Below are 18,650 nucleotides of genomic sequence, written 5' to 3'. Positions count from 1 at the left end.
TTAAAGGTGGTTTAACGAAAAATTAACACTCGATTGCATTAACTTAAATTTTTTTAAGAGTTAACAATTTGATGACTAATTTTAATAAAAATGTAGCCTGAATTATGCATTTTAATCATGTCTTAAATTTAATTAAAAAATATTTACAAAGAATTATTTTCAGGTCGCCAACAAATTCAACGACTTGAAACAACATAATGTCAAAATATTTACTTGCGTAGTTTTTTTTAGTGTTAAAAAACAGGTAATAAGGTTGATAAAATGAAAAAAATATTTTCTCTATAAAATAATGACGGTTGTAGACATCTTTGGAAAACGTTGACATTTCGTGTTAGTAAAAGAAGTGTCAGGAGAAATATAAAACTATGAAAAATAACTTTCAAATATATTTTAGCTTTTAAACTTTTATTTAATATTCTTTTCAAAACTTAAATAAAATATTTTGATAACTCCAAATAAAAGTCACAAGGGGAATACATGCAGCAAGTATATATGCAACACGTAATATGGTATATATGGAATGAAAAAAAAATATCCAGTTTATATAATTTCTTTTACATCGTTGTCATAAGTAGCACCGTGGGTTTACATGCCGAGGCATAACGTTTTATAAAAACTAATACCCCTTTTTCAGTAAAATTGACTCAAAGTAGATTGATTTTAATGAAAAGACTAAGATTTTAGTTGACTAGTTGATTTTAAGTTCATTATATGACGTCTACCCAGATTTTAGTTAGTTTTTGTGGACTTTGTGACGTCAACCCCGATCTTAGTAAATGTTGGAAAGAAATTTTTATGAAATTTTTGTATGTATAAATAATTGCATTTCATAAATATATACTATCTATTTTGACTAAGCGTTTCTAAAAATTTAGTCTCTTCTTCAATAAAGTCGTCATCTCTGCCTTTAGCAGAGTCCCATCTACGTAAGTGACTTCTAAATTCTAAATCATTTAAAAGTAAATCTGGGGGTTTAATTTTTGCTATTGGAACTCCTTGAAATGATTTGGAAGTACCGATCGAGTTTCCATTTTGCTGGAACACGCTGAAACCTTCAACATTATCTAAATACATAAATTTATTCGGAGCTTTCACGTGTTCATTAAGATTACACGTTTGAGATTTATAGTTATTAAAATTTCGATTCATGTCAGCGCCTAAATCAGGCGTGCTCGTTAAAATGGCTTTTGAGGCTGTAACTTCTATAGAATCATTTCCTCTTTTACCAAAATAAGATTGCGATCTTGAAGGAACTCCTGAAGCGCAAAAAAGATGTTGTGTTTTAATTAAATCAAAAATTTATAAAAAGAAGCATATCAATAAAAGCAACTACATTAACTACAACAACTCACACATAGACACACTGAATACTGCAAAACTACCTGTAATACTTGTATTACATGGAGCAAGAAATCCTTTACATTGAAGACAGGTCATACGTTGGCTCGCTTCCGCGGCTTTTCTTCGAAGCTCTTCCAGATTTTCTTGATGCTGTATCAAAAAAATAAAACTTTACTTTCAAAACAATATCTTAACTTTCGTAAGAAAAAAATTATCAAGTCAATTAGATAAAATGCAAGAATTAATTTAACCTGAAATAATTCTGCTTCTTTTTGTTCAAGAGATATAGCTCTGACCTCAAGTTCGTTCTTAAGATTTTCCAAATAAGATCGAAAAGCGCTAGTTTGCTCACTAGATTTAACACTTTCATCGTACATTTGTTTTGCTTCCTGAAATTGCCAAAAGAACTATCATTTTTAATGACATAATAAGACACATCTATCTCTCATTCTCTCTCTCTCTCTCTCTCTCTCTCTCTCTCTCTCTCTCTCTCTCTCTCTCTCTCTCTCGCTCTCTCTATCTATATATATATATATATATATATATATATATATATATATATATATATATATATGTATATATATATATGTTTATACATATATGTATGTATATATATACAGATATATATGTATATATATATATGTTTATATATAAGTGCATATATATATATGTATATATATATATATATGTATATATATATATATATATATATATATATATATATATATATATACATATATATATATATATACTATATATATATATATATATATATATATATATATATATATATATATATATATATATATATATATATATATATATATATATATATATATATATATATATATATATATATATAAAGATATAAAGATACAACAACTTTTAAAATATCATGTATCATAAAACCTTTGCGAAGTCTTCAACTTCTTTAGATTTTTCATGCAACACACGACCTATTTCGCGCAACCTCTCTTGTTCACTGGAAATTGATTGTTCATGTTTGAGAAACTCACTTTTCTCAAGTGCCAAGCGAGCTTCTTCTTGTTGCACATGCGCTAAACGAATGTTAAAAGTTGAAGAATCGTGTTTTTGACGGGCCGCCATCAATTCAAAGTCAGTTTCAGCCTTAAAGAAGCATAAAAATGCAAGATTTAAAAAAAAAAAAAAATTACTAAACATATTTATATAAAAGCCGTTGCACGTTACGTAATGAATTTTAAAGTCATCAAAAATTGATGAATAAAATTTTAAAAAGTAAAAAACTTTACTTTTAAAGTAACAAAAGAGTTATATTGTTTGTTTATACTTTTAGAGCATTTGCTTAAAACATTTCATAACAAGTCATAATGCAACATCATTTTGTCATGTCGTGTCGTACTGAATAATTAAAAAACTCCAATTAGATAAAATATTGTTAGCTAAAACATTATACAGTTAAAAAATAATGCTTTAATGTTCCTCCAAATCGTCGATATAAAAAAGCAACTTGGGAAGCTGATGGAAAAGTTATTTTTAAAATATTTAATCAAAAATAATTATAATCAACTATACCCTTCACCTGTATAATTGAACGGCGATCGTTTTTATTTGCATCTACAACTTCACGTTGAAGCGCTAACAATGCCAATTTTTCTTCATTTAGAAGTCTTTTTTCTTCATAACATTCCACAATTAACTTTCTCTGTTCAGCTAGCATTTCTTCTTTAGCCTTTGCAATCTGAGTCCGTTCTTCTTGCAGTTGTTGGCTTGTGATACGACGATCTTCTTCAAAAACATGCTGTTATGTAACAGAATAAAAGCAATACACCCACGAAAAAGTCCGACATCAAATTATAAATGTTTATTTAATAATGTGAACCTGCAATGTCTTTAACCTATTTTCATCTTGATTTAACTTCCATTTGTCTTGCTCATAAAGTCTTGTTTGATCACGCAACTGAATCTCTAACCTTGACACTAATGTTTGCAACCTGATTCGTTCCTCTTCGTTTATTTTTTCACGTTGTTGAAGTCGATTTGACACAATTTCTAACTGTTCATTGCGCATTTGAAGAGTTATTTCTTGCTCGCGAAGAAGCGCTTGGTAATCAGTAGAAAACCTCTCCTGTAAATTGCTCACCTACAAAAAAACGCAATATTTTTTTCAACACTCAACTGAATATACTAATAAAATACGGCATTGTTGCAAACACAAGGGAAAAACTAAACATACAAATATAAAAACATAATGTTAAGCTCCCCAAAAATTACTTAGTTATAAAAACTTTTAAGTCTTTTAAAAAACCAGGTACCAATACTAAAATAACTGGTACCTGTTCTTAAATTACTGGTACTAGTACCAAAATAATTGGTTACCAGTACTAAAATCAAGTATTTAAATACAGGTTGTTTTAGTAATTCGATTGCATTACTGATGTAGGATAACGGTTGACATAAAAAAATGTATGTATTGTTTACATAAAAAATGAATGTTTAAAAAGAAACTGAGGTATTTGTAGTATTAAGTGAGAAAATTGCAGACTAGGGTCGCCAGACGTCCGGCTTTTACAAACAAGAACACAATAAAAAACTTTGTTTTTACAGATTTGGTGCTGTATTCTCCTCCGTAAAAGCTGGACGTCTGGCAACCCTATCTCAGACTGACTTAAAAAATTGTGCCAAAAATAAAAGAGGAAATGGGTAAAACGTCCTAATGTTTGCAATCAAGCGAAGCATCTTTTGAATAAAAAAAAAAAAAACGTGTTGAAAAAAGCGAAGCTATATAAAAATTTAAAAAATATGATCATTTTATGTTATTTACACAGATTGTTTTTTCAGATTTTATTTATCACCCCTAGAAGTGGTGATGCAATATAATGTATCGTATCATTACCATTATAAAATAACGGTTTTATATTATAAAATAAAAAAATTTGTACACGGTTTTTTAATTTTTTAAATATGGCTATCATTTTTAAAATATTTGAATAATTTTGCTTCTTTAAAGAACCATGTTGACATACTTTCTAAGAAATTTATTTTGTGGATAATAGAAACCTGACTGATTTTGAAATGTTTTGAGCTACCCATAAAATTAATTTTATATTATTTTTATGGGTAGAGGGTTGTAAACACAAAAAAAAGTACAATTAAAAAAAAAACAATAAAAAAAAAGAAAAAGCAGCCTACTCAACTGCAGCAGTCTCTTGGCCTTTGGGAGATTAATAACATAAAAAAAAAGAAGGATAAGCTAAAAAAAAGAATAGCTTAAAGCGGTAGCTTTAAGAACTCAAAAACTTTCAATATGAATAGTATACTTTTTGAGTTTTATAATACATATACTATAAATATTGTATATGTTAATAATAATAATATATAATAATATAAATTTGGAAAATATGTAATGAATAATTCTTTATTTATATAAAGCCTTTATTTTTATTACCAATTATTTTATTCTACCTCTTTAGTTGAACTTTTTACTTCCTCCACCAAGCCTTGAAAAGATTTGGCCTGCGAAAATGCATTAACAGTTGCTTCCACTTCTTGTTTTTTTATAACATGTAGTTGTCGAATTCGTTCATCATGTTCTTGCGTTAGGTTGGTTATGACCTAAGATAATTAAAATAACAAAAGAATCTTTTCACAAGTACAATAAACAAAATGATGAAACTTATGTTTAAATTATCTAATTTCATTTAACTAATTTTATTATAATTATACTTTTTTTTATCTTTTAGGCAAGACTTTAACAGTCTAATTATGGTTTTATATACAATATACAATCGTGCTTGATTTTGTAGGCAGTTTTTTATGATTTTCATATAACACACAATGATTTACGTTTTGTACACATAATATTGAATTCATTACACACAAAAAAATGACAAAAAATCTGCAAAAATGAAAAGAAACTTTTAAAATATACAAGTAAATCTTAAAACAAAAAAGTAATTCTCAAAACAAATAACTCCTTAAAAATATCAAAAAACTAATAACAAGTTATTCTTTAAATAATTAAGTTACATTTAGGAACAATATGTAGCTCTCATAATATATGAATAACATATATACTCATATATTAGAAGAGAATAACATATATACTCATATATTAGAAGAGAATAACATATATACTCATATATTAGAAGAGAATAACATATATACTCATATATTAGAAGAGAATAACATATATACTCATATATTAGAAGAGAATAACATATATACTCATATATTAGAAGAGAATAACATATATACTCATATATTAGAAGAGAATAACATATATACTCATATATTAGAAGAGAATAACATATATACTCATATATTAGAAGAGAATAACATATATACTCATATATTAGAAGAGAATAACATATATACTCATATATTAGAAGAGAATAACATATATACTCATATATTAGAAGAGAATAACATATATACTCATATATTAGAAGAGAACAACATATATACTCATATATTAGAAGAGAACAACATATATACTCATATATTAGAAGAGAATAACATATATACTCATATATTAGAAGAGAATAACATATATACTCATATATTAGAAGAGAACAACATATATACTCATATATTAGAAGAGAACAACATATATACTCATATATTAGAAGAGAATAACATATATACTAATATATTTGAAGAGAAAAACATATATACTCATATATTAGAAGAGAACAACATATATACTCATATATTAGAAGAGAACAACATATATACTCATATATTAGAAGAGAACAACATATATACTCATATATTAGAAGAGAATAACATATATACTCATATATTAGAAGAGAATAACATATATACTCATATATTAGAAGAGAAAACATATATACTCATATATTAGAAGAGAAAAACATATATACTCATATATTAGAAGAGAATAACATATATACTCATATATTAGAAGAGAATAACATATATACTCATATATTAGAAGAGAATAACATATATACTCATATATTAGAAGAGAATAACATATATACTCATATATTAGAAGAGAATAACATATATACTCATATATTAGAAGAGAATAACATATATACTCATATATTAGAAGAGAATAACATATATACTCATATATTAGAAGAGAATAACATATATACTCATATATTAGAAGAGAATAACATATATACTCATATATTAGAAGAGAATAGCATATATACTCATATATTAGAAGAGAATAACATATATACTCATATATTAGAAGAGAATAACATATATACTCATATATTAGAAGAGAATAACATATATACTCATATATTAGAAGAGAATAGCATATATACTCATATATTAGAAGAGAATAACATATATACTCATATATTAGAAGAGAATAACATATATACTCATATATTAGAAGAGAATAACATATATACTCATATATTAGAAGAGAATAACATATATACTCATATATTAGAAGAGAATAACATATATACTCATATATTAGAAGAGAATAACATATATACTCATATATTAGAAGAGAATAACATATATACTCATATATTAGAAGAGAATAACATATATACTCATATATTAGAAGAGAATAACATATATACTCATATATTAGAAGAGAATAACATATATACTCATATATTAGAAGAGAATAACATATATACTCATATATTAGAAGAGAATAACATATATACTCATATATTAGAAGAGAATGAATATTATTGAATGAATATTAGAAGCAAACTATTATTGTTTTTTTAGTATTCAATAGTATTGCAATAAATTGCCTAAATAGAAAACATTCTTAAAAAAAAATTAAATATACGCAGCAACCCTAAAGAAATATAAAAACTGTAATCCAACCTATTATCTAACCTGTTACCCAACCTACTATCAACTTACTAGCCAACCTTCTATCAATCTAATAAATGTTAAAACTAATTATAGTATCATAAAAAACAACATCTAAATATATTAAAAATTAATTTTTATTATTACTGTTATAATTAAATTAATATTTTTATATAAATTGATTCTTAGAAAAGCTGTAGGCAGCAACTATCAAGTTGAGAATCACTAAGAAAGCAAGAAAAACAATTATAGACCAAAAAAGTCATTAATAAAAAACTTAAAAAACTGCAAATTATTAAAATTACAAGTGTTGACCTTAATAGATAATAGTTTTTTTTAGTTGGAAAAAACAACCACAGGAATATGGCTTGAGAGATAAAAACTCATATTTTTTGATGAACTTTGTTGAGAGAAACAAAAAATAATAGATCATTTGAGCAGTCGAAATTCAGCAGCAACTGCAAGCCTCAGGCAGTTGCAGAAGAAAAAACACGATTGGTTGTCTGTTCTAAATGATCATAAAGTGGTTTTATCCCCACTAAAATATAAAACTGAAACATCAGCAAACAAACTTTGGTGTTTTTCAGAAAGATTATTTATGTAAATATGAAATAGTATCTATTACATTAATAGATACAATTTCTTATTAATAGATAACTAGTATCTACATCTAGTATAGAACATAGAAGGTTACTGGAAATGAAGAACATTGTCCATCAAGGATTCTTTGAATTCTACTATTGGAGAAAAAAGTTGCATTTGTTTAAAAACATTACCTGATACACCATATAAAGGAAGTTCATGGATAATGCAAACATGCAAGATTTTATAAAGAACACCTAGTATGTCAAAAGAATGGATATTGTTTCGCTGTTTTAACACAACACCAGGTAAAACCAAATAAAAAACAGCAATAGAAAAATAAATCATATTGATTGACAGAAAGTAAGCTATTGGATACAAGATAAAATGTTAAGAGTTAGTCAACTAAGACTCAAAAACAAATAATAATAATATGATAATAGCAATAAGAAGACTAATCGGATTAAAAAGCTTTTCAAAGTATGATTGATAGATGTTGATTTCCAGCAGACAGAAGAGAGCAGAACAAAAAAAAAAAAAAAGAATAGGATTCAAACAAACTTCAAAAACTTTCATAAACTAACACTAAAATTTTCATGCTTATTATTAAAAGGTTCAATGTTCTGAAAATTTTGAAAATGTAAAGTTACCCAGTCAGGTTAACAATCACTTTCAAAAAAGACAAAGAGATTTGCATCATGCAATAATTTAGTATAACAAAGAACATTAAAATTTTTAGCATAAAGATCATTAATAAAGATAAAGTTACAAGCATTATCATTTATAAGCTTATACATAATTAAATTAGCAGACAAAATAGAAACCTTTTTATGAACTTCGTTTAATCGCTCTATATCGGAAAAATGATTCTGATCTTTAAAATCAAGTTTTTGCTTCAATGTGGTAATTTGATCTTGATGTTCATTTACAAGAAGATTTATTTTCTCATCGTAATTTGTTTTCAGTAATTTGTTTTCATCTTCCAGTTGCTTTACACGACGTTTATAAGATTCCTCCACATACTCTAGTCTCATCCTGTTATTTAAGTAATAAATCTAATTATTTGAATGAATATATAGCTTATTTTTTCTTTATAAACCTTTTGATTTATTTTTAAAATACATACAGTAATAACAAGATATTAATTTTTTTGTAATCTTATAAACTTAATATGGGTAAAGAAAAAAATAAAAATTATTATATACAATAAACTGCACATAAATACACTGCCATATATAAACTTTGTTTTTTACATGTTCCAAGATTTTACATCTTATGTTGTTAATTTCATAAGTATATAAAACTTTTTTTTCAAAATAGGCTAAACAGTAAACAAAATAACTTTGGATTTATTAGAAAAGGGAACAATATATTTTTAAAATACCAAAAACAAACTTTCATTGTTTTAGAAAAGTATAGTTAATAAATTCTTCTAAATAAATTATTCATTTGTGCAGACTATGCATTGGCTTAGTTACATGAAACATTTACACTTAAAGCACAAAAGAGTTTATACTTGAGGAAAAAATTTGTTTAAATGATTCCGTCTCTACTTCTGATGCTTCAATTGATTCTATCAGCAATAATGTAGTACAACGTAAAATAACTTAGGCTTTCGGAAAACAGCAACAATTTGTTATTTTAACCACATACCTGTTTAAATCCACAAAATAATAGGAAAATTGATCATATTAAATACTCAACAGTTTTCTATTCCTAAAGATATAGGATTCAATAAACTGATAACAGATGATTACCCCAAATACAAATTACTCTGTAGAACATATCTTAGTCACAGCATGATTCATGAGTTTCAAGAAAATAAAAAATAAAATCTCACTAACTATTTGTAGAATATTAAGACAACAAATAATACAGCAAAACTCTTAAGCATCACTGGATAAATCATTTTTTTTAACACTTTTTGAGTCATTGACTTTTCCAAAAGTCAGTTGGTAGTTTTAATGTGTGTTTAAAAAAAGATTTAGTGTCTTCTGAGACTGAAAAATTCAACTTTTTATTAGGGAAAGTACAAAACTCATTATTAAGGAATAGTGCAAATATTATGAAAGCTGGAATAAAAAACAGAGAATAAGCATTAATTGGTGTATTGATAGAGAACTCCTTGTGTAAGCAAAAAGTACCGATTTCAATTTCCATCAAATCCCTTATAGTACTGTATTTAACTTATTTTTTAGTGCAGCAACCTTGTTTGTTTGCATAATTAAAAGATCATTTGGCAATTTATGTTAAGTGCAATGATATTGAACTTTATACTAATTTTTTTATTAATTTGTTAAAAAAACTTAAACATATTAATTAAAAACTTAACAAAAAAAAATATAAAAAAAGGAATGAAACTTGTTCAAAAATTATACCATCCACTCCTGCATTAAAAGTTCTATTGAAAAAAGCATTATAAAGCAACAAATATGCCATAATAATGACAATGATCTAGATAGGGCGACAACAGTAGAGGAGGTAGTTTGTACCTTTGTATTACACTTGTATTTTTTACTTGTATTGCTACTCTTTCTCAACCCTAAACACAGAACTTGTTAACCAAGTCTGCGTAACTTTATTTGCATTATTAGCAGATGCTAACATTGTAATTGATTGTATATATGGCTTCCATAAGAGTTCAGCAGTGGAGAATAATATGAGAAGATGTAAAGTAAAGGGCTCAGTAACTTTGGGCATCAAACTTAAAAAAAAGAAAAAAAAAAGAGAACTTTATGTTTTTAAAACTGATAAACTAACACAAATTAATTATTATTGCTAAATTATCAGCAAGAGATCATAAACCTTTGTTTTTAAAACATTGTAAATAGATCCAATACTTTCAACCAAGTTCGTGAAATCAAAGACCCAACATAAAAAGATTCCAGCATGTCTCTAATAATCATTAATAATCAATAACAACAACAACAAAAAGTAAAAGTAACACAACCAAAATGAAATGGTAAAAATAACTGAATAAAATAATTAAAGAAAACATAAATTTACTTATGAGATGATTCTAAAGCATTCAGCTCATCTTGATGACGCTGTTTCAAGCTTGATTGCGATGATGATAAAAAAGAACATTCCAACTCTAAGCTTTTGATTTTGCTTTCCAACTCATATATTTTTGCAGTAAAATCCATATTTGACTGAGATTTAATTTCTTCTAATTTAAAATATTTATCTTGAAGATTTTTGAAATCTGTATCAGATGAGGGTTTGGAAAGCTCAGACTGCATTGCAGAAGTATTTTTCATAGTTTGTACAACTTCATAAAAAGATTGTTCAGCTGCTAGCTAAAATATACATTTTTTTAAGAAAAATTTTTATTTCAAAATTAAAAAAAACAAACTCACATCCATATATTTATATTTTATATTTATTATTTAACTTATTAAATATTTTATAAGTGTTAACTAAATTAAACAATTTTAACACTAAACTGTACTTTTTTCGCATTTTCATTTTTTAAAGCTTCATGTGAAACATTTGACGTGAGGTTGAAAGGTGTATTAAGAAACTGCAATTGTTGTGCAACTTGTTGCTGATGCTGAAACTGTTGCTGTTGAAGTAGTGCAAGTGAATTTTGTTGGTTGAGATATTGAAAGTACTGTTGTTGCTTTTCTAATTCAAGCAATTGTTGCTGAGTTGGCTGATTTTGATGCAAAGAAAGTTGTTGCATAGAAAGATTTTGTATTTGTGGTTCAATTGTATTAGATTGGTTGGAAATATTTTTTTCATATTGCACTTTATCTTTGCTTGGTTCAAATTGTGCTTCAGGTTTGGCTTTTTCTGAGATATCTGGTAAACTTAGATTTTCCGTAATATCTTGAGTTGCAATTGATTGTTTAGTTGCAGACTTTTCAATTTTTTTTTTTTTTAATAAACTCAAAAAGTCATCTTTTTCTTCTAAAAAAACTTCTTGCTTTTCATTTTTATTTATTTTATTTTTAAGAGAAACATTTTTAGAACCAGAGTCTTCAAAACCTTCTAATTTTTGATTGGATAAACCAAAATCTTCTGATTTTTGATTGGATGAATCAAAATAAGAACTAAAACAAAAACAAATTAAAAATTTTCTTAACTTTGAACAAATACTTTAAGACAAAAATTTTCAAATTTTTACCTATCAAAGTCATTATTTTTTGTCTCTAAAAATAAAAGTAAAAATAATTTTATTATCACAATAGCAATAAAAAAAATGCATTTTTTAATTTTATTTCATTACAATGCTTAAAAAACAATGCAACACACACACAAAAACACACTGCAACACACACAAAAACACACTGCAACACACACAAAAACACACTGCAACACACACAAAAATACACTGTAACACACACAAAAACACACTGCAACACACACAAAAACACACTGCAACACACACAAAAACACACTGCAACACACACCCAAAAACACACTGCAACACAAACTGCAACACACTGCAACACACACACTGCAACACACAAAAACACACTGCAACACACACAAAATAATAAAATTTTTTTGGCCTATGAATCGATGTCTATGAAGCCTGCAAAATGACAATGGAAAAGCTTTAATGAACATTGCTTAAAAAAAAAATATATCTTTTTGTAGACATGGTTAACATTTTTTAAACTATAAAATTTATAAATTGAAATTTTAACATTTTGGGGACAGTCTTATTGATTTGATACATACCATTACTAGTTTGTTTGTTTAAAGGTTTTTCTTTTTTTGTTCGAGTTGAAAAATCATCAAATCCACCTAACTGATTAGTTAGCTCATCTCCCAACTCCAGTCTATTGTCTAAAGACTTGGCTACATAAAAAAGAAAAAAAAAAAAAAACACCTTGAAAATGTATTTTATAGTTTTTTTAATTAAAGAAATATCTTCGACAGTTGAAAAGCTTACAACTATTTTTTCTTTGAAGACGATTTTCTTTTGCTGATGGTAAAAAATCACTTGAATCTATAAACTGATCAGTCAAATCATCTCCTAATTCTAACCAGTTATCTGAAGATTTTGCTAATAGTAATATACATATAAATAAGTACATATACATACATATATATGTATGTGTGTTAAATATATTATACATTAAATATAAATTAAGAACTCACCATATATCAAGTAAACTAAATATTGAACTAACTGGTAAAGTTAATAGATTGAAATACCTGTTGTTCTTGAATTTTTTTTATTAAATTGAAAATAGAGATTTAAGTAGCATCAAAGAAATTTCAAATGATTTATCTTTTCTAATTCTTTATTTTTAGTTAGCATTTTTAAATTTTTGTATAATACAACTTAGGTTAAAAACCTACTTGATTATTTAAAAAGTTTAATTTAAAAATATTTAAGTAATTTATTATTATCAAACACATTATCGTTGCAAAAAAAAAAATCTTTGGAAATAATTTTTTATATTTGTAGCACAAAAGTGAAATGAAAAAACAAACGTAGTTTTCAAATTCTTTTTAAAGAAAGCTAAAGATAATTCAAACTTTAGTGAGCAACAAATATCAGGTTCAAATGCAGCAACAGTCACAGAATTGGTGCCAAATTCTTTCATTACTTCTGAAAATAATTTTTCTTTGTTGAAATAAAAATGCAATATGAATCATTCAAAATAAAAAATGATGGTCTTTTCACAAATGATAAAAAACTGTGATGTTTTTATTAAATCATTAATCATAAATAATATGAAATGACTCCATATTTCAAAAGTATGGCAAAATTGTCTTATTGAATTATCAAGTAAATAAAATTTGTTTATCAGGTAACATTGAGTAAGATAATAAAGAACACTTTAATTCAATACACAGTGCTGCAAAAAGCAATGCTTAAAATCATCCAAAATACAAAGTAACATAAAATAAAAATTTATCAAATGGTTATAAAAATACACAATGCTACAAAAAATAATGCTATGAATTGTTGGAATATAGCTTAAAATCATTTTTTTTTTTTTACTTTTCTGAATGAAACAAGTTATCTCCAAATTTATATGACAAAACAAAGAAACATTACAACAGTTATTATGTTCTGAATAAAATAGAAACTCAACTTTTAGATGTGGAGTAGCAATATATGTCACTAATTATCTTTTTTCTTACCAAATTAAAAGCATAACTTTTAAAACTAACTTTAAAACTTATTGCTTCTGAATATTGATCTGGTGCTTTCTTTACTCCAAAAACAAATCAATCATTTTTGGCTGTATCTACATTCTACTACTAAACTGCAACAACAACACAAACTCTCCAAATTCTGCAATTGATATTTTACTAAACTCATTTACAGCCACAAGCAATGCGGTAAAAAATTAAAAAATATCAAGTTTTTTTTATTGCTTCAAACTTCTTTATGTTAGATGGTTTAACAACAACTATGTATCAATAAACAGTAATGATGTCCAGAAAAAAAGGTTTATTGAAATGCTCAAACTTTCACAAGCACTTGCTTTTCTTACACTTCATCCAATAACATCCTAGATTATCTAATACCTGAATCTTCAATGAAAATCAGTGATGTAACCAATTCTGCTCACTCAACTCAACAAAACTTTAACTTAAAATGTTTTTCCAGGTTTAGGTGTATCATCCTTGTTGACTTCATGTTCTCAACCTGATTCTTAAGCATTTTATGAACTCAAAGTTTGATTCCTTATCAACATCACCTAATATCAATTACTGGTTTGATTAGTAACTACCATGATTTAATTGAAAAATAGAAGCCTAACGGAACAGTTATTAAAAATAAATAATATGGCAGGAATGATTATACATAACTGGATTTGTTCTGTAAAGTATACAAGTTTTATCGAGACACAATGAATTTACCCATGATTCATTTTTCTAAATCTATTTCAAATGCACGATGGAATTCAAGAGCTATCTATTGCTTGAAATATATGCTTTTGATTCAGACAAAAAAAGAACCAATAATAGAGGCGTGCAATTTTATTGTAGATCACTAGACCAAGCCATGGTTCTAATGCAGAAGAAATATTGACAATATAATGAAGTTAAAATTGGCGTTAACTGGTAAATGTCTTGAGTATTTGAAAAGACACTGTGATATTTGCAATAATTTTTCATTAGACATTGATTACACAAATAAAGTGTGCAAAAGATCGCTTTCCAAAGTTAAATTATTTCTCCAAAGAAATGTCATTAACTTAGAGGCCTAACTTTACTTTAATAAACTTTGATCTTCCTATGTATAGTATTGTCATAAAAATGTTTGGAATATATTTACTTCAATGACGCAATTTTCAAAGACTTATAACTAAAAATTTAGAAATCAACAAACAATATCTCCACCCCAAGTAACATAGATTCTTATGCGTAGCTTGTGCGCATGGAGGCTAGCGACACTAGACAATTTGCAGGGCCTGCAAAATTGGGGGCATTTTTCCAAATATAAGAGTTTTTTATTAAGTAATACACCTAGTAATGGAAAGTTTTTAAGATAATAACGCCCTAATGACAGGTTGAGGGAGGGAGGGGGGAGGCGGAGGGCTCTGATCCTCTAGCAACACCATTGTTTGTAAGGTCAATAATTATTATTAAAAATACAAGTATATCATGTCTGATTTTCATTTTAGTACTTTATTGCACCACCCCTTGATTTTATAACTGCTTCTAAATGTCTTGGCATGCTGTTGACAAGTTTTTGACGTAACTTTACTTCTCTGAGTACTTCTTGAGCCGGGATAGCTCAGTTGGTTAATGCGCTGCTAAAAAGTTTGGAATAATTATTGGCAGTAGAAGCAGGATTGCAGGTTCAAATCTCAGCTCCGCCTACTCAGCGTATGAGTAGTAATTCGGTATGAAGGGAACTCATCTCGATTAGCACTACTATTACGATGTTTCCTTCTCAACTAGTAAATAAATAACCTCATCGAGTAAATGAAAATTAGCGTATTGTATCGTATCGTATTTAGAAGAATTGCTGTGTCACTATACCTTCAATAAGCACCAGCCTTTCCACACTAAAGAAGCAAAGCATCTCTAAACCGTTGTTATTTTTAAATCTATTTAAGAGTGCAATGCAAGAACTGCACCAAACTCTGTTTGGTGCAGTTCTGCATTCAATGTTATAGTTGAATGTAAATTTTAAATATTTTGTTTTTGGAGCAAAATATTTAAAATTTACATTCAACTATAACATTGAGTTTTTGAATGCCTGACCTTCATTAACAAACACTTTTGCAAATGCTAAATGCTTTTTTCTGTTTATATACTAATTAGGGGTTTACTTTCCTGTACTGTTCGACTGGAAACATTTAATTTAAGAGTTTCAACAACTTTTCAATTGCAAATAACCTAAAATCTGATGTCCAATGTATATTTTTGGTGATAATTATTTTTTCTAAAATAAGTTCCAGAAAGCATAGTTTTAAATGCATATTGAATACAACTTTAGAAAAAAATGTTAATGAATTATTATTAATCAATAAACTTCAATGATTTTTGTTGATTTTTTACAATTGCACTTAATTATGTTGCAGTAAATTCCAATTCTATTTTTAAAATATATAGCTAATAATGTTGCACTGTTTTTTAATACTGCTATGTATTTGAAAAAAACATCTTTAAAAATGTTTTGAAGCAGTATTTTAACTACTTTTTTGTCATAGTATGTAAGGGATGTCTTATTTTTGATTCAAAATGTTACTTTTATTGTCCATGACAGTGCATATATTTTTGTATACATATTTCTTCATTGTATATATATACATGTTTGAAGAAAAAAATATAATAACTGCAATGACATAAAACAGTTTAATCAGTTTTTTCTACATAAAAAATCACACACACACACACACACACACACACACACACACACACACACACACACACACACACACACATGCAGTTATTATAGTTCTTCAATGCACTTTTTTTTTTTAATTTAATTTTAAATAAGAGACTTATTATATTTAATCTAAGATTGACAGTAAGGTGCATTTGTTATGGTTACATAACAACTACTTTAAAATTACTCCCATAATATCTACACCAGATACAGTAAGATATCTACAGCAGTTGCAAGGCTCTAAGCATTGTCTTTGAGATAATTAACAATTTAAGAAATAAATAACTTTAAATTCATTTTTTTTTTATACATTTCCCTCCCCAAAGAGGGGGGAAAGGCATTTCAAATTAAGATGGAGGAAAGGCATCACAATCAAAGAGAGGGGAGAGGCATTACAATCAAAAAGAGTACTATTTTTTTTAATAGTTAATTTATCTTTATAAGTTTTTTATGTAATGCAAGTTAAATTAGGTAATACCATATCATGAGGGTCTTCCTTTTCAGTATCTTGCTTAAGAAAGCTTTCTACAAATGCATAACTACTGTATATTAACGTTTTATTGCCTAGAGTTGAATTTCTCTACTGAATGTGATTGCATAACACTAAAGTTTATAGTCTCTATTGATTAATCGACATGGATATAAAATTATGTCGATTACTCTATGTAACTAACGAAAAACCTAGTTTTTAACAAAAATTTGATAACTACTGTAAAAAAAGTTAGTTGTTTGCATTTTGAACATTTTAAAAACATTTTACAAGTCTTCAGCTATTTAATTTTATTATTTATTAATCATTTTATAATTAATGAAAATGTTTACCAATAGTGTTACCAATTTTATAAGTCACTTAATGTTAATAGTTGTTGATAAAGTTATTTATCATTTTTATGATTATTGTTGTTATTGTGATTATTGTTAATTATTATACTTGACTATATTTAATTTAATACATGTAAATAATTTTCACTTTAAGAGATTCAAGACTTCGTTAGGCAATACTCTCATTAACAGTTGTTCCTAACAAATTGAGGTTATTTACAAATAACTAGAACTTACTAGTTTTTTGGGTATCTTCTTTCTTATTTACAATATTCTGTTCTCTTGCTTTATTAGATCTAGTCAATCCATTATTTATAGAACTATCAAGTGAAGAATTTAGATCTATTGATGATGATTTTAAATTTGATGGCTTCTTTTTATTAGACAATGATTTAGGACTTGAACTAAACAGCTGTTCATCATCTAGTCCAAGATCTGATGCAAAACGAACAGAGCGGGCATTAGCTGAGGTTGTGTTACGCTCACCTTGATTTCCAATAGAAGGACTGTAGTTGCCAAACAATATTTCTTCAGATTCTAAGAACAAAAATAAAATCAACATTTACAAAAGTTTTATGGTTGCCAAAGACCTATAATGAACTTATTTGAGACTCTTTAACAATAATGAGGAAAAAAAAAGAAACAAAAATGCATCAGTTTAACAAAATATTGTCTAACTTTTAATTGTTTAAAAACATTTTACTAATATAGATAAAATTATTATAATAATGGTAAATATTTTGTGTAAAACTTTGGTCTGTTCAGATATAACCAAAAAAGATAAAAACTATTTGACAACATTTCTTAAAAAGAGTATCAAATCAAATCAAATATATTTCGAAATAGTTATAATATTTCAAGGAAATTTACAATAGTACAAGTACTAATATAAAGTAAATACCTGAATATACAACATAACCTTATAGTCAATGATGAAAATAGTAATAACAACTGATAACAATAATACTAATTATAATAATAATGATAATAAAAGCAACAATAATAATAACAATAATAATAACAATAATAATAATAATAACAACAAAACGATAACAATTATAATAAAAAGAGAACTTCATAAATAAGGGCAAACAGCAGCAACAAAAATTTAGTGAATAATGACAGGGACAACAAACATTTAGTACAAAGTAGAGAATGGTTGAATGAAAAGAGATAAATAAATAGATAGATACATAAAGAATCCCAAAATAAGGGTACTAATATTAATAAATTAGAATAAAAAAAGTTTAAAAATGGCAGATAGAAAAAAATTTCAAAATGTTAAAAA

The 18,650-nt window shown here is 26.4% G+C and overlaps 1 protein-coding gene across 6 annotated transcripts in view; it reads right to left on the bottom strand.

Annotated features, from left to right (window-relative positions):
* Positions 1-536: 536 nt before the first annotated feature.
* Positions 537-18,650, bottom strand: part of LOC100212967 (fas-binding factor 1) — a 67,948-nt gene continuing 49,834 nt past the window's right edge. For 3 of the 6 annotated variants that reach the window (XM_065803404.1, XM_065803405.1, XM_065803406.1), the window contains 14 exons: positions 17,600-17,899; positions 12,629-12,742; positions 12,415-12,534; positions 11,855-11,879; positions 11,177-11,780; positions 10,732-11,024; positions 8,550-8,760; positions 4,786-4,935; positions 3,203-3,463; positions 2,903-3,121; positions 2,251-2,469; positions 1,593-1,730; positions 1,383-1,491; positions 537-1,256 (listed from right to left, as the gene is read on the bottom strand). In XM_065803404.1, coding sequence (XP_065659476.1) covers positions 841-1,256; positions 1,383-1,491; positions 1,593-1,730; positions 2,251-2,469; positions 2,903-3,121; positions 3,203-3,463; positions 4,786-4,935; positions 8,550-8,760; positions 10,732-11,024; positions 11,177-11,780; positions 11,855-11,879; positions 12,415-12,534; positions 12,629-12,742; positions 17,600-17,899 — 3,179 coding nt within the window. In that variant the 3' untranslated portion in view covers positions 537-840. The remainder of the gene's footprint in view (positions 1,257-1,382; positions 1,492-1,592; positions 1,731-2,250; positions 2,470-2,902; positions 3,122-3,202; positions 3,464-4,785; positions 4,936-8,549; positions 8,761-10,731; positions 11,025-11,176; positions 11,781-11,854; positions 11,880-12,414; positions 12,535-12,628; positions 12,743-17,599; positions 17,900-18,650) is intronic. The other 3 variants (XM_065803407.1, XM_065803409.1, XM_065803408.1) reach the window with 2 other exon arrangements.

The sequence above is a fragment of the Hydra vulgaris genome, chromosome 08 (genome assembly GCF_038396675.1).
Source record: "Hydra vulgaris chromosome 08, alternate assembly HydraT2T_AEP".
Taxonomy (NCBI): Eukaryota; Metazoa; Cnidaria; class Hydrozoa; order Anthoathecata; family Hydridae; genus Hydra; species Hydra vulgaris.
This window is presented reverse-complemented; position numbering and strand designations above follow the sequence as displayed.